The sequence below is a fragment of the Macaca fascicularis genome, chromosome 4 (genome assembly GCF_037993035.2).
Source record: "Macaca fascicularis isolate 582-1 chromosome 4, T2T-MFA8v1.1".
In the NCBI taxonomy this organism is placed as follows: Eukaryota; Metazoa; Chordata; class Mammalia; order Primates; family Cercopithecidae; genus Macaca; species Macaca fascicularis.
Window position 1 is genome coordinate 41,085,844 of NC_088378.1, and position 24,853 is coordinate 41,110,696.

A 24,853-nucleotide genomic window follows, 5' to 3' on the forward strand; every position below is an offset into this window, starting at 1 on the left:
TCCAGGACACAAAATATTCCTTGTTATGACATGGTCTGCTGGTTTTGAAACCTTTTTTTTCCCCTTAAATCAGAGCACATTAAGCCATGTTAGTCACCTTTCCTTATCAGGCAAAGTGCATCTTGTCTCCCTGCTTGTCGACATTTTATTTTCAGAAATGGATGTTTATAAATTGCTGTGGATTAGTAGTATTTTGTTAATTATGGACTTTTAATAGTTTGTCTTTGATCAATGGAAATAGATGGTTCTTACTACAGAGAGGTTTGACTTTTCTGCAAAGAGGAGTTAAAAGAATTCTCTCACATGGACTGCTTGTTCCTTTGGATTAGTTCTGGTTTCACCTGGAAATGGTATCATACATTTGAGTATTATTAAAAATAATGTTGTGGCCAGGTGTGGTATCTCACGCCTGTAACCCCAGCACTTTGGGAGGCCAAGGCAGGTAGATCACTTGAGGTCAGGAGTTCGAGACCAGCCTCGGCAACATGGTGAAACCCTGTTTCTACCAAAGAAAACAAGAAACAAAAATTAGCCGGCATGGTGGTGGGCACCTGTAGTCCCAGCTACTTGGAAGGTTGAGGCAGAAGAATCACTTGAACCAGGAAGGCAGAGGTTGCAGTGAGCCACTGCACTCCAGCCTGGGCAACAGAGTGAGACTCTGTCTCAAAAAATAAAATGTTGAAAGTGGGATCCACTTATAACAGGCTAAGAGGCTCTGTTTTAATAATAATAATAATAAATATCGTGAAAGCCTTTATATGTTATAACGTATTTAGTCGACACGAGCAAGTTGGTTAGCATATAATAGAAATAGTCGCTAACACTTACTAAATCCTTACCACACAGCCAGCATGGTTTATGTGCTTTATACAAACCAACTCATTCGGTTTCCATAACTCCTCTATGGTACGTACTATTGTTATCATCTCTATTATACAGATGAGGAAACTGAGGCACAGAGTTTAGTAAGTTGCCACAAATTCACACAGCTAGTAAGTGCAGGAGCTGGGTTCAGAACCCACACTCTTAACCTCCTCACTCACATGCCAGCGTTGTAAACCAAGTAGAATTTAAACAAAATTTAAAGACAAGAAAAGGCTGATGAGAAAACATGTATTAATCTATGATATTAACACATCAAATAATTTGGGAATTTAAAAATGTTAGATACTAATCTGTTCAGCAAAGTTTTTTGGGATCCCACCACATTTTGTTGTAGGAGGTCCTTTCCTTTTCCTGCCAGAATATGTACTCCCTTATCTGGTCCTAGGGAATGCAAGCAGAAACTCCTTTTTTGACACATTCTTCAGATGATATGGTGACCACAAAGGTAGGGATTCCTAGAAAACTGTGTTGGACTCTACTCTGGTTTATGTTTAGTTGCCGAGAACAGGATTTCTATTCATTTGAAACCACAGTCAAATTTATAGTTGTGGATACATATATTTCACCTTGGCCTTGGACTTTAGCCATTTGTCTCCCATATAAATCATACTATAGTCAATCCTATCTGTATTGATGAGAAACACCAGTTTGAGACTCATCTTATTCACTCATTCAACTCATATTTATTGGGTACTCTTATGGGTTGAATTGTGTCCCTCTCTTGCAAAAACAAATAAATACAAATAAAAGATATATTAAAGTTCTAACCTCTGAGTACTTCAGAATGTGACCTATTTGTAAATAGAGTTGTTGCAGATATAGTTAACATGAGATCACACTGAAGTCAGGTGGGCTCCTCATCCACTATAACAGATATCCTTATAAGAAGACAGCCATGGGAAGACACAGAGACACAAGGAGAATGCCATGTGAAGTTGAAGGACTGGAATGATGTACCTACAAGCCAAGAAATGCCTGGGACCACCAGGAGTTGGAAGAAGCAAGGAAGGAGGCTCCTCTAGTCTTCAGAAGGAGTGTGGTGCTACCAATACCGTGATTTTGACTTCTAGCTTCCAAAACTGTGAGAGAATGAATTATGTTGTTTTAAGCAACCTGATGCTACTTTGCCATGGCAGCCCTTGAATACTAACACGGTGCCTACCATGTGGATATCTTATGGTGAATAGACAGGTAAGTTCCTGCCCTTGTAGAGCTTCCAGGGCAGTAGGAAGACAGACACCATTAAAAAGTAAAAAACAAAAACAAATATATACATAATAAATTGGTGATCAGACTAAGAAAGGGAATAAGGCTGGAGTGGTGGGTCACAGAACCTATTTAAACAAGGCCTTAGGAGTCAGCTGTGGGATGAGAGGGCAGTGTTCTAGGCAGAGACCCCTGAGATGGGAAGGGGCCTATCCAAAAAGACAGTGTCTTTGGAACTGTCAAAAGATCAATTTGGAAAGCTGACGAAGAGGACAATGGCCAAGATGAAATCTGAGTACAAAAGAGCTAGATCCCTCATCTCTCTAAACCCTGGGAAAAAGTCTGGATTATATTTGAAATTCATGGGAAAGTATTGAATCCTTGGCAGCAGGGGAAAATATAAATCTATTTATATTTCAAATGGATCACTACACTCCTGAAGGGAGAAAAGACTGGATGGAACAAGAGAAGAAGGGAGAAGCTAGTGAGACCATAACTGCCGTAGCCCTAGTGTGCACCAAGATGCAGGCTGTGGAGAGGGAGATGCGTGGGAAGCTTGGAGCTCAAGTTTCAAACTAGAAGTGGGACCTGCTGATGACGCAGAACTGCATGGGTCCCATTAGGAAGACAGTGGCTGTGCTGTGAAAGTAAAATTAACAGATGAAGATCTAGCAAGGAATACTCATGCTTTTATCTATTTTGATGATGCAAAGGAGTCATAAAAAACAGAATTAGGCAAGTGCGTGGGCTCACCGGGTGCACGGGCTCACACCTCTAATCACAGCACTTAGGAAAGCCAAGGCAGGCAGATCACTTGAGGTCAGGAGTTCGAGACCAGTCTGGCCAACATGGTGAAATACTGTCTCTACTAAAAATACAAAAATTAGCAAGATACGGTGGCAGGCACCTGTAATCCCAGCTACTTGGGAGGCTAACGCAGGAGAATTGCTTGAACACAGGAGGTGGAGGTTGCAGTGAGCTAAGATCCCATCACTGTACTCCAGCTTGGGTGACAGAGTGAGACTCTGTCTAAAAACAAAACAAAACAGAGTTGGCACTTTTTTTTTAAAGGTAAAGAAATAGTACATTTAAAAAAGAAATAAATTTGATAACTAGTATTCTCTTTTGTTTAAAAAAAATTTGCAAAGTTTTTAGGCACTGTGTTTTTTTCAAGTTTGAAAAGCATGATGAAAGACATTCCTGAATAAACATTTCAATGGAGATAAATCAATTTTCTAACCTGCTAGTACTGATAAGATCACTGAATCAACACCAAAGTGAAAACATATCACACCCACATTGCTATTAGGAAATGTGTGCCAATTTATGGGTAACAAATGCACTTTAACAAATAGATTTATGGTCTGGAAGCACGGCTCTGATTCTCTGAGATATCTGAGATTTCACATCCCAAATTATAAAGCCACTGGATCGGTGCACATAGTTTTTATGTTTGGGGAGTGCCAGACCGTCATGACTTTGGTTTGGTACACAGATTCTTCAGATGGGCAGGTCCAATGTCTCCTTTTGCAATTCTGCCAAATGCACCGTGTTCACCAGCCACATGAAAATACCTTCAATACCCGAACCTACCCTGTTTATTCACATCTTTACAGTTTAGGTCCCTTCTGCCTCCAGTATTCTTTTGGAAATAAGAGACCCCTTGGTCTTCCATGTGTGCATCATTGAATAAATATTGGCTTGTGCTATTTTAATGACATGATTGTGCTGTGATGTGTAGGGTATGTGTGGTCTCTGCTAAAGTGAGCAATCCTGACTACAGACATCTGGGCAGGAGACTGATCTTTCCAGGGGAAGCAGAACTCAGAAGACTGAGGGAAGGGGCATCAACTCTGGACTCCCTTTGAGCTTTGAACGATGGAAGGATATGTGAGGGTGTAAAGATGGCCTCTGCTTTCACAAAGCTGTGAGGAGTTGGCAAGGAACTATCCACTTAATGAACTTCGAGGTAATGATTGATTTCCTGTAGCTTGTAAGCCACATCGAGATTTGTGTCCCCTCTCAGTGTTTATTTCCCTTTTATTATATTATGCCTTGGCACCATAAATGGAATGTGTGTGTTCCTTCTCCCCACCAAAAAATTCACAGGTTAAATCCTAACACCCAATGTATGGTGTTTGGAGGTGGGGCCTTCGGGAGTTGATTAGGTCGTAAGGGCAGAGCCCTCATGAGTGGGATTACTGCCCTTATAAAAGAGACCCCAGAGAGGTCCCTCTCCCCTCCAACATGTGAGGACATAGTGAGAAGACGACCATCTATAAACCAGGAAGTGGGCCCTCCCCGTCCACCAAATCTGCCTTGATCTTGAACTTCCCAGCCTCAGAAGTGTGAGAAATAAACTGTTGTTTATAAGTCACTTAATCTATCACATTCTGTTCTAGCAGCTGGAATGAACTAATGCATTTGGCCTTTGGGAAATTCTTGTAGCCCAGCTTCATTTATGCTCTAGCACCAAAGGAAAAAGTCCTCTGTTTGCTCTTAGGTCCTTCCAGTAGGAAGATAATGGATTACTAAGATAGATCTAAATGGGTAAATTTATCATTAGTGGAGTTTTATAAAATGTGGCTGCTACATTGGTTCTAAGAATTACCTTGAATACAGGTCTGTAAATATAGCAAAATGGTTTGTGACCTTTTCCTAATGGCCTCAAAGTGAATACCAGGGTTGCCATCTAAGTATGTTACAGTTTTAATTATGTGTCTCACAGTAAAAGTTACTTCGTTTTTGTTGTACTCAAGGAAAAGCCTATGCATAGATGAGTGCCTGATGAACACCAGTTAGAAGTGGTAAGGCTCTCAGGGCGAACTCACAAAGAGCCAGGGTAATCAGCCTCTGTGGTTAACCCAACCTCTCTCTTTTGTGGCTGAGGCATTTAGACTTTCCCATTATGGCCATCACCTTCATTAACCAGTACAGAAAGCAAACAAATCGCAAGAGACTGGACAGCCAAATGTGATCACTTCTGGAGACTCCCCTTGGCGACCATTCAAGTTTCTGAAGCTTATGACCAACTGGGGCAGCCCTAGCATTGCAGAAGCCCTGCTCAACCTTGCTCAGAGAAGGTCCCCAGATGTCCGACCCCCTTTACCCTTCTAAGGCTGAAGTTGTGAAGGAATCAGAGGCTCTGATCTGTTGGACACAGGACACCAGGTCTTATAAGGTCTTGGTATTCTCGATGTCTGGCAAATAAATGCTTTGGAAATGAACTGACCAGGAACCCTTGGGGCTGACGCAAATCATGGCAGATCCTAGATTCACATGAGCATTGAATTGAAGTGGAACAGCTTGAACCACCAAATCTGTGTAGCTTGAAATCACCTCGGTAAGCTTACATTACACACAGGACTGCACAGTCAGAAGATACCCAACAGCTGCGTTTTAATGAAGACACAGGAACCCACGGTATGGCAAGTGGTTGCTACATATTTTATGTGTATTTTTAAATAGGAAAATAGCTTCATAGGCTTGTTGGGGAAAAAAATTTCCACCCAAAGTGAGTTTTCTACTGTGGGAACAAGGTTAAAAGGCAGTACAAAAACACCAGAGGATGATTGACTAATTTCAGGAAGCGGATGTTGTAAACAATGACATTCTAACCACCAAAGAGCAAAACAGGTATGACTGCCTTCACATAGATTACCTTAAGCATTGTTTTAATTTCATCATGCTGAAAGGAAAGGCATGTTTTCTTCTGTCCCAAGTTACAAACTCTTTCTCTTGAAAAATATTAATTGATCTCCCTTCTTCTTCCTAATTATATATCAAGTTCCCACAAAAAGTAAGTCTTCTTTTTTTTCTGAGATGGAGTGTCATTCTTGTTGCCCAGGCTGGAGTGTGGTGGCGTGATTTTGGCTCACTGCAACCTCCGCCTCCCAGGTTCAAGTGATTCTCCTGGCTCAGCCTCCTAAGTAGCTGGGATTACAAGCGCCTGCCACCATGACCAGTTAATTTTTGTATTTTTAGTATAGATGGGGTTTCACCATGTTGGCCAGGCTGGCCTCAAACTCCTGATCTCAGGTGGTCCACCCGCCTTGGCCTCCCAAAGTGCTGGGATTACAGGCATGCGCCACGGCGCCCAGCTGAAAAGTCTTCTAAACAGCACTTAAAATATGATTCAATGAGTACCTACCTGAGAAAAAAGCTGCACAACTGTCTTCTATAAAGGACAGAGCAGGATTAGTTCCTTTGCACTTGATTTTCTTTCCCTAACCATCACCTCACTATTATTTCTCTGACTAATTGCTGGAACAGTGCGCTGCCTCAGTTTTCTCTGTAATAATACTGTCCATTCTTACAGGGTACTGCCAACTGCCCTAACCCAGTGGTTTCTAGTCATTGTTTATGTGAGTAGCTCAGGGAGAGATTCCAGAACAAAAGTTCTAGAGTCACACTGGAGCCTACTCCATGCTCTACGTCTTACCAGCTTTGTGCCCTCAAGCCAGTTACTTAACCTCTGTGCCTCTATTTCTCCATTTGGAAAATGGAACAGTACTATCTGCCTGTTAGGCTTGTTGCAATGATTAAGATTCTTCACATAGAGTTCCTGGAACAGTGTCTGGCACAAAGAAAGAGCTCAATAATTATTCGCTCAGTATTGTCCTCCAAAGTTACTATCCTCATTTTACAGCTTAGTGGAGAGAGGCCCAGGGAGGTTGAATGACTGCCCGTGGTTTTTCAGCCATTTGGTGGATGCTCAGGCCCAAGTGTGCTGGCCAAGACAGGGCTCTCCCCTGGGATACTTACCTTTAGGTGAGTGGGAAATGCTCCCAAGTACAGTGTTGTGGGAAGAAAAGATTATATGACCATGATCAATTCTGCATATTAGACTGTAGCTTCTAAGGAAAGATATAAGAAAGTCAATGAGGTAAACTCAAGTATTATTCTTTTAAGCTTTTCCTGGTGGAACTGTTCAGTTATATTCATGTGACAAATAGTTACTGGCACCTACTATGGGCTAGAAGTAGAATCTATGATAGGCACGGGGGTACAGTTGAGGACAGAAATAGACAGAAGGGCTGGGCGCAGTGGTTCACACCTGTAATCCTAGCACTCTGGGAGGCTGAGGTGATTGGATCACCTGAGGTCAGGAGTTTAAGACCAGCCTGGCCAGCATGGTAAAACCCCGTCCCTATTAAAATTACAAAAATTAGCTGGGCATGGTGGCGTGCCCCTGTAGTCCCAGTTACTTGGGAGGCTAAGGTAGGCGAATTGCTTGAACCCGGGAGACATAGGTTGCAGTGGGCTGAGATCATGCCACTGCACTCCAGCCTGGGTGACAGTGAGACTCCATCTCAAAGAAAAAAAGAAAAAAGAAATTGACAGAAGGCCTTGCTCTCATGGAGGAGATATTTTCTGAGTCTGGGGCACAACCATCAATATATTCTTTCTCTGCCAGGTACCTGCACATTTATATGGATGAGCAATACATAAGTCATACAGAAAAATTGGTGTCATTTTTTTATGGCCACACCTCCATAAGTAAATCTATGATGTGCTTAAACATGTTTTTTTAGTATTTTGCTGTTGGTGCTTCACAGCAAGTAAGACTTTAACATAGAGACTATTTAAAAAAATAAATCTATTGAAGTTTACCCATTAAAGAGAGTGTGTACCTTCAAAGTCATTTACTTGGGAGGGTTTATGATTATTCTCATGATACTTCTTAGGTCATGGCATTTGAGGGATGCTTCCTTTCAGCTACAATTACCTTTAGAGGTAGCTTAGAAACACGCAAAAAAAATTCAATCTCATTTTTTTAATAGTTACATCTTGCTTTTGCTCAATATAGCATTACCCAGCTTGATCACCCAAACTTGTGGAAAGTGGCTTTGAATGCTTTCAAAAATAAAATTCATTCCCCCAAGTTGAAAGTTTGCCACTCAATGGAATATTCTGATCAGTGTGTGCCAGGCTGTACCTGCAACTGAGAAAAGGGAGCTTATGAAATTCATTGTTGTGAGATTTTTGTGTGTAGCCTCCCATAATGACTATTATTAATTTGTATAAGCCAGCCCCATTGTTAGAAAACCAGTCCCACTACTTTATGTCATCTCTTAGATTATATAAAGCTCTTCCCTTACCTTTTAGAAAATAAACTTTTTGGGCCAGGCACGGTGGCTTGCACCTGTAATCCCAGCGCTTTGGGAGGCCAAGGTGGGTGGATCACCTGAGGTCAGGAGTTCGAGATCAGCCTGACCTATGTGGTGAAACTCCGTCTCTACTAATAATACAAAATTAGCCGGGCATGGTGGTGTGCAACTGTAGTCTCAGCTACTTGAGAGTCTGAGACAGGAGAATTGCCTGAACCTGGGAGGTGAAGGTTGTAGAGAGCTGAGTTCACTCCACTGCACTCCTGCCTGGGCAACAGAGCAAGAATCCGTCTCAAAATAAAATAAAATAAAATAAAATAAATAAATAAACTTTTTGAGAGTGAGTACCTAATGTTCTTCACATGTTATAATCTCCAAAGCATCTCAGTTGGTAGTAATGATCATCATAGTAACTGGAAAAGTAGATTCGAATGTGGGTTGAAATCTTTACTACTTGGTAATATGCCTCAGAAGGGAACATATAAAAGAAAGAACAAGGTCAAAGACAAACTGTTCAGGACCACTAAAGTACTGAAAAGAATAGCTGTTGGAAACTCCAAGTTCAATCAATAACTATTTCTTAAATATCGACAGTTTATTCCTCAACTCATTTTTAACACTCGTACTTCTTTTTATCCTCCTAGAGGTAATGCAATTCTTCCATTAATACCTTCATGACTTGAAATTTTCAGGAGGAAAGTCAACAAGATAAAAGTGGAAGAAAAAAATAATAGAAAGGGTAAAAAAAAAAAAAGAGGCAGAAATGATTAAATGGTAAATGATGCACGAAAGAACATTAGAGAAAGGGAGGAAAATAGAGATTCTTTCGTTTTCATTAAAGAATTATGGTGGAAAAATGTCAGCAGTTTGTGATTTTTTTTTTTTTTTTTTTTTTTGAGACAGGGTCTGACTCTATCACCCAGGCTGGAGTGCAGTGGCGTGATCATAGCTCACTGCAGCCTCAAAATCCTGGGCTGAAGTGATCCTCCCTCCTCAGTCTCCTGAGTAGCTGGGACTACAGCTGCATGCCACCATGCCTGGCTAAGTTTTAAAACACTGTTTTGTAGAGATGGGGTCTCACTAATGTTGCCCAAGCTAGTCTCAAACTTTTGGGCTCAAGCGATCCTCTTACCTCAGCCACCCAAAGTGTTGGGATGACAGGCGTGAGCCACCATGCTCAGCCACCAGTTTTCAAAGCATGTATCAGTAAGTACTTCAGTAAGCTGAAAAGCAACAGTAAGGCTATTTGGCAAAGAATAAATAAGATTGATGGGATGAAATACAGTGTAACTCTTTTCCCTCATGACACACACTTCTGGGTGCCTCCTTTACTCATAAAGACCACATGTCCCTATCATCAGCTTTCCCAAAGTTTTGTATTTATGTATCTAATTTATACTTTCACATGTGACATTGTCCTTAGGAAGGACAGAAAGAGTAAAGAAAAAGGAACAGTGGGACAAGACAATAACTAACATTATTTTTGTTGCCTTTCTCAAATGATTTAATCTTAACCAATCATTTGAGAAAGGTGGTGAAAATAATGTTAGTTTATTGATTAACCCCAAGAGTTGGTTCTTTTCCTTTTTGAAAGGGAAAAAATGAAAAAAAAAAAAAAAGGTTTCCCAATACTCAGGTGTAGTAACTTTTCAATTTGCCCAGTGGATGAGTACAGGGATGATTCAAACACTCCTTGGACATCTCTGGAGTATGCTTTCAGCATCATCTCCCCTTCACCTCCTCCACTATTATGTACCCATTCTCACCTTTTATACTTATTTCCTCCCAGCCACGCATCTCAACAGTTACTATTCATTGTAAATATTTACTGTTCTTTACCATTATCAATAACTATTGTTATTATATGAATAACTGCCATTATTATCAGTAATAAACATTGCCACGAATTACTTATCTGTGGAAAGCAGGCAAATGGCAGGCCAATGGCAGTGGACATCAAAAGACTTAAAACAGCCCATTTCCTGCAGGTGCATCCAATTCACTCGCCTAATGCTGGATACCCTTCCTGCACAAGTTACCTTTCATCCCATAACAGCCACAATAAATTAACAAACAGTGCTGTTGCTGGGGCTCTGGATGATGCAAAGTACAGCTGGGTATAGCTGGTTAACTGCACTGCTAGCTCAAAGATCAACTTAAACCACTGGTGCACACTTCAGAAATATGTCATGCGCTGCATAACGACGTTTGGTGATGCTGGTCCCATAAGATTATGTATATATAAGATGTGTATGTATTTTTAGGTACACAAATACTTACCATTGTGTTACAAATGCCTACAGTATTCGGTACAGTAGCATGCAGTACAGCTTGGTAACCTAGGAGCAATTGGCTATGCCATATATCCTAGGTGTGTAGTGATAGGCTATTTCATTTAGGTTTGGGTAAGTACATTCTATGATGTTTGCACAAGGATGAAATCACTTAAGGACACACTTCTGAGAAGGTATTCCCATCATCAAGTGATGCTTCACTGTCTAGAACTATGTCCTTCGTATAATCCTGTATCAGGTTGTGATCAAGAAAATGAAAGAGGATGGTTATCCAGTATGAGGCTGGGTGTGTTGGCTCATGCCTGTAGTCACAACATTTTGGGAGGCAGAGGTGGGAAGATCACTTAAGGCTGAGAGTTCTAGACCAGCCTGGCCAACATGGCAAAACCCCACCTCTACTAAAAATACAAAAATTATCCGGGCGTGGCAGTGCATGCACCTGTAATCCCAGCTACTTGGGAGGCTGAGTCATGAGAATCACTTGAACCTGGAAGGCAGAGGTTGTAGTGAGCCAAGATCGTGCCACTGCACTCCAGCCTGGGCAACAGAGCAAGATTCTGTCTCAAAAAAAGGAAAGAAATCCAGTATGGTATCCACTAGGAATGAATTAGAATAAGCTCTGTGGAGAGAAAAAAGATTGTTGTGTTGTTGCATAGGTGGTAATGTGGGGAGCCTCCTGGGGGAAACGTAAGAAATGTGGAGTGTTAGGCAGGGGCTAGTCTCAGTGGCAGGAGAGAGCTAGTGGGAACCAGGGTACAGAGGCCAGCCCCAAGGACAGAGTGACAGGGCAGGTTCCCTCAGGCAGGTGGAGGGCACAAGGCAGGTGAAGTGATGGCCTGGTACTGCCCAGGCAGTGGTCATCTCTGGGCCTCAGAAATCATGGAACCTACTCTTTCATAGATGAGAAAACCAAAGCCCATTCAAGGTAAGTGACTTGCCCACAGAGGGCAGTGGATGAGGAGGGGCTGAACTTCCATCCTCTGATTTCCCGATTGCTATTCTTTCCACATGGCCCTGAGATCCTGGCTCCAAGTTCTCACTTTCTGTTTTGGTGGAAGCATTTGTGTACAGTAATTTCAATGTTGCATTTCTTTTAACTTTCAAGAAAATAATGAACAGTATTTACTTCTGCTGATTGTTGCTTGGAATTTGGAGGCAAATGAGATTGATGGTGTGATCTCAACTGGAATCTCAGACTTTCCAATCACACACTAGGAAGATGGAAGTGTTCAGTAGCCATCAAAAACACTATCAGAATGGTGAATTGTTCTGAAGGTGACCCAGACTAGGATCAGACCTCTTTAAGGTTGAATTATGCCTTGATAAAGTTATGTAACTAAATGCAGTAAAATGAACAGTTTCCACACGCTGAACAGACCTTGCAGCAGTAGACTGACTCTTTAAGGTACCTGCATTATTTTGCCACAAGATATAAAAGAAGAGTAGTCAGGATAAAAGCAGGGCAATAATGAAGAGATGTCCACAAAGAAGAGTCCAAGTCCCTTGTATTAGTTTCCTAGGGCTGCCAAAACAGTACCACAAACTAGGTGGCTTAAAACAATGGACATTCATTATCTCACAGCTCTGGAAGCTGGATGTCTGGTATCAACGTGTCAGCAAGGCCACACTCCCTCAGATGGTTCTAGGGAACAATCCTTCCTTGCCTCTTTCAACTCCTGGTGGCCCCAGGTGTTCATGGCAACATCACTCAAGTCTCTGCCCACCTCAGCCTTCATGTGGCTTTTCTGAGTCCCATCCTCTTCTTACAAGGACACCAGTCCACCCTAATTCTGGGATGATTTCATTGTGAAATCGAATATAGTTTGGTTATGTGTCCTCACCCAAATCTCATGTTGAAGTATTAAAAATTCCCAATGTTAGAGGTAGGGCCTGGTGGGAGGTGATTCGACCATGGGGGTGGATTTCTCACGAATGGAATGCCCACAAAGTGGGCAATAGTGGTTTAGCACCACCCACTTGGTGCTGTTCTCCTGAGACTGAGTGAGTTCTCACAAGATCTGGTTGTTTAAAGTGTGCAGCGCCTCCCCACCATTGCTCTCTCCTGTTTCTGCTCAGGCCATGTGACATGCTTGCTCCCCTTCTGCCTTCTGCCGTGATTGTAAGTTTCCTAAGGCCTCCCTAAAAGCCAAGCAGATGCCAGCACCATGCTTCCAGTGTGGCCGGCAGAACCAAGTGCCAATTAAACTTCTTTTCTTTATAAATTTCCCAGTCACAGGTATTTCTTTGTAGCAAGGCGAGAATGGACCAATACAAAATTCTGAACTAATTACATCTGAAAAAATTCTACTTCCAAATAAGGTCACATTCTGAGGTTGTAGGTGGAAATTACTTTTGAGGGGACACTATTCAATTCACTGTTTCACTGGAACACCTCCCGAAACAACTTGGATACTGGACCCGGTGAGACAGTCCCTTTGATCTTGTTCATAACAGAGTCCTTAAAGGACTGAGTTGACTCAGGAAGTGGTAAATAGTACCTATGTCAGAAGCCACAGCATAATGTGTGCCTTTTGATTACTGTGGTTTGAGTGAGTATTGCAAGGAGCCGCAGACCACAGTGGCTTGCTGAGGCTGCCAATGATCTTGAGGTCAGTGTCCTACAGTCACAAAGCTCCTGACTCCTACCCACTAGATGACTACCACTCAGAAAAATCATCCTTTCCATGGGATTTTGCTATTACTGGCTTTTTGTTTGTTTGTTCATTTTTAGTGTTATAAGAAAGAATGTGAAAAGGAATATTAACTACTTGGTAATTTATACATGGAATATGCTGACAGCAGGACTTAGCTTTATTTGTTTGCTAATATTTAAATTTAAAAGACCTGAATTTATTTTATTTTTTATATTTAATTTTAAGTTTCAGGATACATGTGCAGAATATGCAGGTTTGTTACCTAGGTAAACGTGTGCCACAGTGGTTTGCTGCACCTATCAACCCATCACCTAGGTAATAAGCCCCGCATGCATTAGCTATTTATCCTGATGCTCTCCCTCCCCCAGCACCCCTCACAGGCCCTGATGAGTGTTGTTCCCCTTCCTGTGTCCATGTGTTCTCATTGCTCAGCTCCCACTTAAGAGTAGGAACATGTGGGCCGGGTGCTGTGGCTCACGCCTGTAATCCCAGCACTTTGGGAGGTGGAGGCGGGCAGATCACAAGGTCAGGAGATCGAGACCATCCTGGCTAACATGGTGAAACCCCATGTTATATTTTAAAAATATAGGAAACTAATACAAGGGACTTGTTTTATATTTTAAAAATACAAAAAAAAAATTGGCTGGGCGTCGTTGGGGGGCGGCTGTAGTCCCAGCTATTGGGGAGGCTGAAGCAGGAGAATGGCGAGAACCTGGGAGGTGGAGGTTGCAGTGAGCTGAGATCGCACCACTGCACTCCAGCCTGGGCGACAGAGCGAGACTCTATCTCAAAAAAAAAAAAAAAAAAAAAAAGGAGTGAGAGCATGTGGTATTTGGTTTTCTGTTCCTGTGTTAGTTTGCTTAGGATAATGAATTCCAGCTTCATCCATGTCCCTGCAAAAGGACATGATCCCATTCGTTTTTATGGCTGCATAGTATTCCATGGTGTATATGTACCACATTTTTAAAAAGAGCTAAATTTATATTGAATTATAAATATTTTATATAATACAGATGACAACCTACTTATGACTACTGATTGAATTACTATGGTTTTTCCTAAAAGTATTTAAGGCATTTATTCATAGAAAGGCATTTACTGGGATATCAAGTTTCTTTTCTGATTCACCTTTATCCTTGAGTAAGAAGAATGTGATGTGATATATACATATACATACATGTATATTAATTAACCAACAACTCTTATAAGTCTCAGTTGAAAGGACCTTCCTGTAGGAAGCCCTGCCTGACACTATTATTAGATCAGCTGTGTTATCCTATGCCTCTAAAGAAACTGTTGTCCTCAATTCTGGCATTTATATTTTAATGCAATCACTTACTTGTCTATATTTCTCTGAAGACTAAATGAAGAAAGGGACCTTGCTTTCTTGTTTACCCTGAAGCCTAGAGCAGCTCTTCATATGTGTAAAAGGATGACACTGAATGAATGAGTGAACAAAAAGCACTCGAAGGATTATTTAGAAATTATATTGAGTCGGGATATAGTTAAACTTTTTGAAAACTCAAAATGGAGGCATGGGGTATTAAGGTAATCCTATTTTGTTAAATCTGATCACTTCAAATACCTCATTCCCCTAAATTATGGGCTGCATGTGATATTCTACTTTGCACTTAAAATTGATACGCTAATTTAAAAAAATAACAAGTTGAGCATTTAGTAGATAATTCATAGACATTCTGCAACATAGATAGGTTCGTTGGAAATGGAGAGGGATGCTGGGCTGGAAGACTATGGGTAGTTATGCCTTACATATGAAAACGGTCTTTGTTGGAACAAGGCAGAGGATTTCTCAGGGCAACTGCTCCCTAAAGCAGGCAAGATGGGAGGCAGAGGTCTCAGAAGAGTGAGCTTCTCTGCTGGATATAAAGGTCTTTATTCTTGATATCAAGTAACCACTGACAGCTCTGCCTTATGGTCAAGTTATGGAAAGCACAAGAGAAGAGACCTTGTCCGGGCCCTCAACATTCTCAGTAGAGTCTTTCAGCTCTGACCCTTCTGCAAAAGTTTTCCTTCACTGGACACAGACTCCAAAACATGTTGGAGAGGAGGAACCACTGCATGTGGCTGAGAAAACAGATTCTTTTCCACCAGGATGCCCACAGATCCTGCTTGCTACTCTGTAAGTCTTTGAGGGTGGTAGATGTGATGAGTTGGACTGTCTTGCCCAAAAGAAATACGTTGACATCCTAACTTCAGTACTTCAGAAAGTGATCTCACTCAGAAATAAGGTCTTTAGAGAGATGAGCAAGTTACAATGAGGTCATTAGGGTGGGCTGAAATGCAGTATGACTGGTGTCCTCATAAAAAGGGAAATCTGAACACAGACGGACATGCAGAGTCTTCTGGAAGACTACGTGAAGGCAAACAGGAAGAACGCCATGTGAAGATCGGGGAGAGATCAGGGTGTCGTGTCTACAAGCCAAGGGGTGCCTAAGATTGCCAGCACCACCAGAAGCTCGAAGAGGCACAGAATGGATTCTCCCTCACAGCCTTCAGAACGAATCCACCCTGCTGACACCTTGGTTTCAGACTTCCAGGCTCCAGGACTGTGAGGCAATCAAGTTGCGTTATTTTAAGTCACCCAGTTTGTGGCATTTTGCCATGGCAGCCTTGAGAAGCCAATAGACTAGGTGTCTGTTGCTTCCTCGTATCTTTCCTCAACAATGAGCACAATGTTTATTGAAAAGAAAAATGAATGCTCTAAGAGCTGCTGGAGTCTCCTGAAAGTGAAGATGAGGGGATTGATGTTGAGCAAAAAAACAAAAACAAAGAAAATCCTGCAAAGTTGGTAAGGAGGACATTTAAATAGGGTTGATAATGTAAACAAATGGTTTAACTAGGAGCATATAGCTGCCAAAATATCCCACGTCATCAAAATGCAAATGTAGCTGTATGGAATGGAACTTTGGATTATCCAGCCGAGAGGAAGCTCGGTGAAAAGTAGACATGGTATATATGTTGAAATCAAGAAGTACAAACAAAGCTTCCCCACAAGTCTGTACAGGACAAAGTATGCCTTTTCTCTGTGTTGTGGGTAGAGCTGGCATTTGCTTGAACAGTGGATAGTAATTGAGGTATCCATTTTGGTGGTGCAAAGTGTAATGCAGGGATCGCTACCCTCAAAAAACAGACCCAATTTCGTATAGATATTTATAGTCAATAAAAATTGTCCTTTCAGAAAAGAGTAGCCTTAGTTGCATTTAAGACCATTGTCATAAATTCTAGATAAAACACTATGCCATACTTTCATTCTCTATACTGTAAGAAGCAAACAGAAACAAAATCACCTCCAGAGCAATATGAAATTCTGCGTTTGAATGAGGGTCTGTGTCTCACAGATGACAACAAAGATAAGGAAGGAGGGCGCCTTTTAGACATCAGAGGCCTGTGTTCATCAAGAACCTGATGCTGAATCACTGGAGGGTAAATGAACCTTCCAAGGTTCAGTGTTTAGAATGTCGTAGACCTTCTAACAAACATTGTGCAGTCTCATCATGATCTATAGGAAGTCAGCCCGAGAGGCTGCAAACAAACTGGAACATACACTGGAAATACTGGGAGAAAGAAGGCACCTGGCAGTTTTCTGGGGAAGTGGTTTTCTGGAGAGGAAAGAAGACACAGAGGAAATGTGATGGTTGCATTCAATGATCTGAACAACTTGTCCAGTATGACTTCATCAGCTTAGAATGAGGACTAACAACAAGTGAAAATTGAAGGATCAAGGCTCAGCTCATTTTATGAAAGAACTTTTTAATAGTTGAAATCTGCAGTGACAGGACATCCTGCCTGCCTGGGTGCAGGGTAGTGAGTATCCTGTGATGAGAGGTGCTCACATAGCAGACAGGTCATTACTTGGAAGTGATGCTGCAGAGGACAATCAAGAGAGTGGCAGCTGGGTGAGGTGACCTTTAAGGTCCTGTCAACTCTGGGTTTCTACATCAAAAGGAATTCTGAAAGATAAAGCAGAAGACGTATTTAATTTTAATGTCTCTGACCAGCATGCTTTCTTTCTATAGTTCTTTCGTTCTCCTTTTTTTTTTTTTTTTTTTGAGACAGAGCCTTGCTCTGTTGCCCAGGCTGGAGTTGCAGTGGGGAGATCATAGCTCACTGCAGCCTCAAACTCCTAGGCTCAAGTGATCCTTCTGCCTCAGCTTCCCAAGTAGCCTGGCATTACCAAGGCTGGCTATTAAAAAAAATTTTTTTTGTAGAGATGGGGTCTCTCCCAGGCTGCTCTCAAATTCCTGGCCTCAAGTGACCCTCCTGCCTCAACCTCCCAAAGGTCTGGGATTACAGGCATGAGCCATTACCCTCGGCCTTGTTCTCCAGTTTTATATGTAATTGATAGATCTTGGAATTGATTAAAGTGATTTAATTCATGTTTCTGTATTTTGTGTCATGTAGCATAAACTGTAGACTAAGAACATGTAAAAATGCTGTCAGAGCATCACGATGATAGCAAAAGTATAATGTTATAATTAAGATGGATAACGTGGTTTTACTCCATAAAATATATGCTGCCTTAAGCCTCAGATGATCATTTTTTTAAAATCAATATGGAAGTCAACATGTCAATGACACCTGGTAAAACTGTACTTTGAAGAAAATGGTGCAATAGAAAGTCATTTTTAAAATGTCAATGCATATAATGAAAGTTGATTTTAAGCAAACCATACAACTTTACTGAACAACCATTTTGTGAAAAATACTATGCCAAGCACTAAAAAAGGCAACATAGAGACATGCAGTATTAAAAAATTATAAAAACAGCAAATGCTTTATGTTGAAATGTTTATACTGAAATCTTAATTTTACAGCAGTAATCCCACTTGCCTATTGTCTTTACCCACAGTTTATAAGTAAATGAAATATATACGTCCTACCTCATGGTTCTAAGAGTCAGAGCTAAACGAAAAGGTATAATCAGGGAAGTGGTGCTTCCTCCTCAGCCCTACTACCTCGTTCCTATTCCTCGCCGCTTCCCATGGGAAACCAATCTCCTTGACTGCTCTCCAGGTGGCGAATACTGCCTTTCCTGAATTCATTCTATAGGAAGCTGAGTAGTTCCAGGCAGGAGGAGTACACATTGTGAGGAGTGAGGCTGGATATACCTATAGCCATACACTTGGATGTTGGGTACATGATACTCTCTGGGGAGGCTGGGGCTGGGCCTCAAGCTGATAGATGGCGAGGCCTGCAAATCTATAGATAAGAAATCACCCCAAATCTGCTTGAAAGGCAATAGGAGAGAGGTTGAAAAAGAAGACATTCTTTTTCGATAAAAAGAACACTTGAGCGAACAAATCTTCCATGAGGTGTGGTACAGAAATCAGATTTAGACCTGGATCTTAAAACATACACATATTTGCTCATCGGTGCAAAAGAAATTCAGAAAAAATAAACAAGAAATGAAGGAGATGGCATGGAATGTGGACCAAGAACAAAGTAGAAATGCTGTCAGAATAGCACAATGACAGCGTAAGTACAACGTCGTAATCACATTTATAGTGTAATGGGAAAGAGGTGGTGGTATGGTGAGGAATGGAAAGGGAGTAGTAGGGCTCAGGAGGGAGCCACAGTTCTCTGAGAAAACCGTTTTGTATAGTTCTGACTTTTATAAGCACAGTAATTATTTCACCTAGCTGCCTAATACCCCAAACGCCACAAACAAAACGACTAGCACGGGGGGAACCCAAATTGTAATACAAGTAGTTTAACAAATGAACTGAACTTCTCCCAAATGGATAGAATAACCACACCAAAAGGAGTAAAGAAAAAGAAAGGACTAACCCAGGTAACTTTGGTCAACAGTATCTTCACTGGATATTATAAAGATTAAGACAAGAAAACTGTACATAAAGGCTATAATTTAGTAAGTACATGTTTTTCTCATAGGAGCATGAGTTAGCAATCCTGAAACTATATTAGAATTAGGTAAATACGTCTATTGTAGATAATGACATCTGGGTTTCTCACTGTTAGACAAAGAAGCTATAAATGAAACAGGAGGGCTAGAATGAACCTTGACTGTTAGGTTGAAATTGGTGGCACCATTATAAACTCACGGTCTTAAATATATATACACACCCAGAGATAGATACAGAAATATAGATGTGCGTGTATAATTAGGTTAGTCTACACACACATATTTCTCAGCTCTGTCCACCGAGAGCACCTAGAAACAACATTCCAGTAGCAATAAGCATGCCTCACACCCAAATCTTAGTTTCTAAACACTTTTCTCCAATAGAAGGAACCAGAGCTTCCTAAGGAAGTCATTAATTCCAGGCCTGGGGCAGGGAAAACACAGATGAGTCTGGAATGCTGTTGGTGCTAGAAAGTTAATGAAGCGCTCAAAAAAGATGGGGTTCCTCTGAGGGACACAGAAGCCAAACTGAAGGAACTCTTAGTGGCCAAAGCTGGAACAGCATGAGCAATAAAACTGATAATGATAGTATTGGATTATAAATGAAAGAATAAGGCACATCCACGAGTCCATACTGATATACTTAACCAATTGAATAAATAACTAAAAAAGCAAAAAAGATGGCCCTTCCTTGCAACAGAATTCCAATGAATAAACGTGGAAGAAAAGAGTGAAATAAAAAATCACTACTAGACATAGTAGTTGTTGCAGTCAAAATCCACTGATGGATACTAAAAATAGTTGGGTGTGAGTTTGGGGAGAAGCAGGATTTTTGCATAATCTCAAAGTATCTGTCTGCAAAATATTTATTAGTCCCAAAGTGAAAAATGGTAACTTTATAGTAAACTCTGAAGAGACCACCTTAACCAAGCGATGAAGGTTAACATCACCATTAAGAAGACATGTTGATATTACAAATTCTTTGAAGTGACAATTTACGTGGCATTTTTGCCAAAATGGAATAACCTCATTCTAAGCTTGAGGAAACTTTACATGAACCCAAACTGAGGGATATTCTAAGGAAGAGGTAACCGGGACTCTTCAAAAGGATCAAGGTCATGAAGTAAAGAAAGGCTGAGGAACTGTCACCAATTGGAGGAGACTAAGGGGACATGATCACTAAACGTAATGGGAGATCCTGGATTGGATCCTGAAACAGAAAAAGGGCATTATTGGAAAAACGGGTGAAACTCCAACAAGGTCTATCATTTAGTAAGTAGTGTTATACCAGTGTTAATTTCCTGGTTCTGAACATTGTACAATGGTTATATAAGATGTTCTAACTGGGGGAAACTAGGTGAGGGGGATATGGGAACTCTTTATCCCCCTGTGCTGTTTCTGAAACTTTTCTGCAAGTCCCAAATTAGTTCAAAATTAAAAGTTAAAAAAAGAAAATAATTCTGCAAGTTTAATTAGTTCACTAGAATCATTTATGTCTCTGTGTGTGTGTGTGAGTGAAGTATTTCCAGGAATAACTTCTCAGTGAAATAAAATACTGAATGCTGCTATGTTTGTATCAAAGAAGAGACATTCTGACAAATACTCTCACTCCATTAATTCATTCTAATAAGCATAGTTGTTTTAATATCTAGACTGCAATCTAAAGCTCCAAAACTAAAGTTAGGTTTATTTGTTAATAGACATCATAAGATGTACTTTTTTCCTCTTTGGAGATTTAGGGAAGACCCTGTTGTTTTTGGTTGTTTGATATATATATACTTTAAGTTCTGGAATACATGTGCAGAACATGCAGGTTTCTTACATAGGTATACATGTGCCATGGTGGTTTGTTGCACCCACCAATCTGTCATCTACATTGGGTGTTTCTCCCAATGCTATCCCTCCCCTAGCCCCCACCCCCGACAGGCCCCGGTGGGTGATGTTCCCCTCCCTGTGTCCATGTGTTTTCATTGTTCAACTCCCTAGGGAAGACCTTCCTGAGGGAAGCCCATTGGCAGTGAGAGGCCAAAGTCTGAGCAGGAGTTAGCTGCAGATAGAGTGGGACAGTGGCATTCTAGCAGAGGGGCTGCCAGTATGAATCTCCAGTAGGAACTTCCAGAGGAACTGCCACTATGAGTGAGATGGGAAACACTTTGGCTTGCTCTGGGAAGTAGAAAAACGCCAGGATAGCAGGAACTAGGTGGTGTGAGATAATGCTGGAGAGACAGACAGGAATTGGCCACACAGGATCTTGTAGAAGAATTGAGAATGATTCCAGGAACAGTAGAAGCCTCTGAAGGGCTTTGAGCAGAGGAGACACATGACCTGAGAAGTCACCGTCTCCCACTCTATCTTAGTGACTTTAAATGCCTGTGTATATTATGCTAACCATGGTTCTTCATCTTTCCTGAGGACAGGATACGGGATAGGCCAACAGGGCAGAGTTTGATAAGCCATAGGGATAAACTTCCCTGTGAAATTCTGTCCCTGGAGGGGTCCAAGAGTGAATGACAGTGTCTCGCACCTGCCTTGAGGGGGCCGCATAGACATTCTGAATTCCGTTACAACTTTATCTGAAATGAAATACCATGATTTCCCTACAAGGTTCATGACATGATGAATTTTTTTTTTTTTCCTCTTTGGATGTTTTGGTATTTTACAGCCTGATCTGGCACTGAGGTGCGAGATGAAATTTTTTAAAAGTTCAAAAAATGAGAGCATTAAAGCATTAATCTACCTGAGAGTAGTAAATTCATAGAACTCTTAGTAAGCCCATGTTGTACAGAAGACATTGTAGTTAAACCTTCAATTAAGAGCAGGTAGTATCCAGGTAACTACATACAGCTTCTAAGGAGGTCTTCCCAGCAGTCCTTAGACCTTAGCCCGAAGACCCAGGAGAGGACAGGAACACCCTAAGAAGAGCTAAGAAAGTATCCAGGTCTCTTGGGTCAGAAAAGCGTTCTTATTGTTTCTTTTGCGAATTTTGTTTTGAAGTCAAGAATATTACTACCTGGTAATGTCAGCACCCAACGATTTTATTTCTCTTTCTCTCTTTCTTTGTTCCCCCGTCCCCCCAACAAAGACAGGGTCTCACCCTTGCCCAGACTGGACTGCAGTGGTGTGATCATAACTCACTTCAGTTTGGAACTCCTGGGCACACGGAGTAGCTAGGACTACAGGTGTTTGCCACCATGTCTGGCTAGTTTTTTATTTTTATTTTTTTAATTTTTAGTATAGACAGGGGTCTCCCTGTGTTGCCCAGGCTGGTCTGAAACTCCTGGCCTCAAGCAATCCTCCCACCTATGCCTCTGTCTCCCAAAGTATTAGGATTACAGGTGTGAGCCACGGCGCCCAGCCTTCTCTCTTCGATTAAAAATAAAAACAAATTTCTGTTAGTTGAAGGCTCAATATTTGCCCGTCAGTCGTTTCTTCCCATTCAGCTTACCCACGAATATTAAAAGGCAAAATAACTATAACTTCTGATAAATTTAGAAGATAAAATATTTTATGTATAATAGCTATCACTGAAAATCTCTTCAAGATCTGTGTGCATACTTTTCTTACCGTTGTAACTATATTGAACTTAACTTCTTCTTTAACTACCAAGGACTCCAGATTCACCGTCAACTTTCTTCCCGCATTCACTCTTACTGTTCAGTTCTGGGTTAAAAGACAGCGGGGCCTGAACCAAGTGTCTACAAAGCACAGTATCTGGAGAAACTTTGTTGTTGTTTTTTAAAATAACTTTTTAAAAAAAGGATCCCAGATATCTTGTTTTTTGTTTTTCTGTTTTTTAAAAAAAAAATCTTTTTCTCATATATGAGAAATACAGGAAAAAAAGCAATCAGGTGAATCATTTTGGTTTACTGGATTCCAACTGGTAGAGAGTTTAAACTTAAAAACCAAACAAAACGAAAGAGCTCTTCAGTTACCTTACGTCGTAAACGAGTTAAAACTTTTGTTATTTCTGAAAAATCAAAGAGCACTGTCTGTACATGGTCATAACTGCAAAGGAAACAACGGCGTACCCAGGGCAGGGGGAGCTTACTTTAAGAAGCTGCGTCTTTCTGGATCCCGTTCCTTCGGGGCTGACCCTTTCAGGGAGTTTGGTTTTTAAAGCGCGGATCTCGCGACGCGCGGCTTGCAGGACCGCGGGGCCCGGCGGCCGAGACGCGGAATTCACAGGGGCGCCTCGGCGCGGCCGCGGCGGTGGTGGCGGGAGCCTGGGACTTGCGGGCTAGGGGCCCCGCATGGTAACCGTCCCCGACGGCAAGTTAAAGGCTGTGGGCACTGCGCAGAGCGCCCCCGAACGAACTCCCCCCACCCCACCTCAATCCTCCAGACCGAAAGTGCGGAACGCGGGGTCCTGCAAACTTGACCCCGAGCCAGGGTGCGCGCGGCGGCGGCGAGTGTCCCCCGGGCTTCCCGCACCCCCGGGCTGGAAGCGCCGGCCCCCGCGCACCTCGTACTCCGCCTGCAGGAAAGCGAAACCCGGCCGGCGAGCGGGAGGGAAGAACTCGGTCGCGCGCTCTGCCCGGTGGGGCCCCGGCCGGGAGACATCCCCGACCCGCACCTGGCGGCGCGACCCACCTACCTGCCAGTCCCCACGGCGCCGCCAGAAGCAGCAGCAGCAGCGGCGGCAGCAGCGGCCGCAGGGCCGGGCTGCTGGGAGCCCGCATGGGCGGCTGGGCTGGGTCACATGTCGGGGGGCAGCAGACTGCTCCGTCCCATGCCCGCTGGAGCCAAGCGCGTCGGCGCGGCGCCTCCTTCTCTCCCGAAGCTCTGCGCGCGACGCTTCAGGCGACCCGAGGCCCAGGACCGAGGCGCCGCGGCCGCGTCCGCATTCCCCGGGCTTCCGCAGGAACCAGGGGCGAGCGACTCGCGCAGCCCCCACGCGCGCGACCCCGACTACCCAGCTGGATGGCAGCGCGAGGGCAGTTCTCGGGGATTTATAGTCCCCAGCCACTCGACTGTCAGTCCTGAGACACTGAAAGTTTCCACCTCTCCGGGCTCATGCCCAGACCAACCGAGTCACTAGGCAGGTAAAACCTTCTGGTAATGAGCGAGGTGAGCGCATTGCAAAGAGATTCTGGTATTTAGGCCGGTCTGATGGTCACTTAAAGTTCAATACCGGAAGACGGATGAAATGGAGAGTTATTTCTCAATATACAGTTAGGCACTCAGCCGTAGATCTTACAGTCATGCATCATTTAAGATGACAGGATTACCTCCTGAGAAATGCGTCTTAGGCGAGTTTCTTGTGTGAACATCTTAGAGTGTACTTACACACACCTATATGGTATAGCCTCTTACACGCCTAGGCTCTATGGTATAGGCTGTTGTTGCTCCTAGGCTACAAACCTGTACAGCAAGTGACTATGCTGAATACTGCAGGCAGTTGTAACACAATGGTAATATTTGTGTATCTAAACATGTCTGAACGTAGAAAAGGTACAGCAAAAGTACAGTATAGGGCACTTTCCATGAATGGAGCTTGCAGGACTGGAAGTCGTTCTGGCTGAGTCGGTGAGCGGTGAGTGAATGTGAACGCCTAGGACATCGCTGTGTAGTACTATAGGCTGTATAAACACTGTATTACACTTAGGCTACGCTAAATTTATTAAAAATTATTCCTTCAATAATCATAAATTAACCTTAGCTTACTATGATTTTTTACTTTCTACTTTTAAATCTTTTAAACTTTATTTATTTATTTATTTATTTATTTATTTATTTATTTATTTATTTATTTTTGAGACGGAGCCTTGCTCTGTAGCCCAGGCCGGAGTGCAGTGCGGGGATCTCGGCTCACTGCAACCT

General features: G+C 42.3%; 1 protein-coding gene and 1 long non-coding RNA gene across 7 annotated transcripts in view; both read right to left on the reverse strand.

Moving 5' to 3' along the window:
- IL20RA (interleukin 20 receptor subunit alpha) overlaps positions 1 to 23,777 on the reverse strand; it is a 44,631-nt gene extending 20,854 nt beyond the window's left edge. For all 6 annotated transcript variants that reach the window (XM_065543451.1, XM_065543450.1, XM_074039012.1 and 3 more), the window contains exon 1: positions 23,628 to 23,777. Coding sequence is in view for 4 of the 6 variants with exons in the window: in XM_074039012.1 (XP_073895113.1) it covers positions 23,628 to 23,712 (85 nt within the window). In the remaining 2 variants the exon portion in view is untranslated. The remainder of the gene's footprint in view (positions 1 to 23,627) is intronic.
- LOC141410213 (uncharacterized) lies at positions 16,904 to 23,153 on the reverse strand. Its single transcript, XR_012434414.1, has 2 exons — positions 23,082 to 23,153; positions 16,904 to 17,120 (listed from the first exon to the last, which is right to left on the reverse strand). It is a non-coding gene; the product is annotated as an uncharacterized lncRNA (long non-coding RNA).
- Positions 23,778 to 24,853: the final 1,076 nt, after the last annotated feature.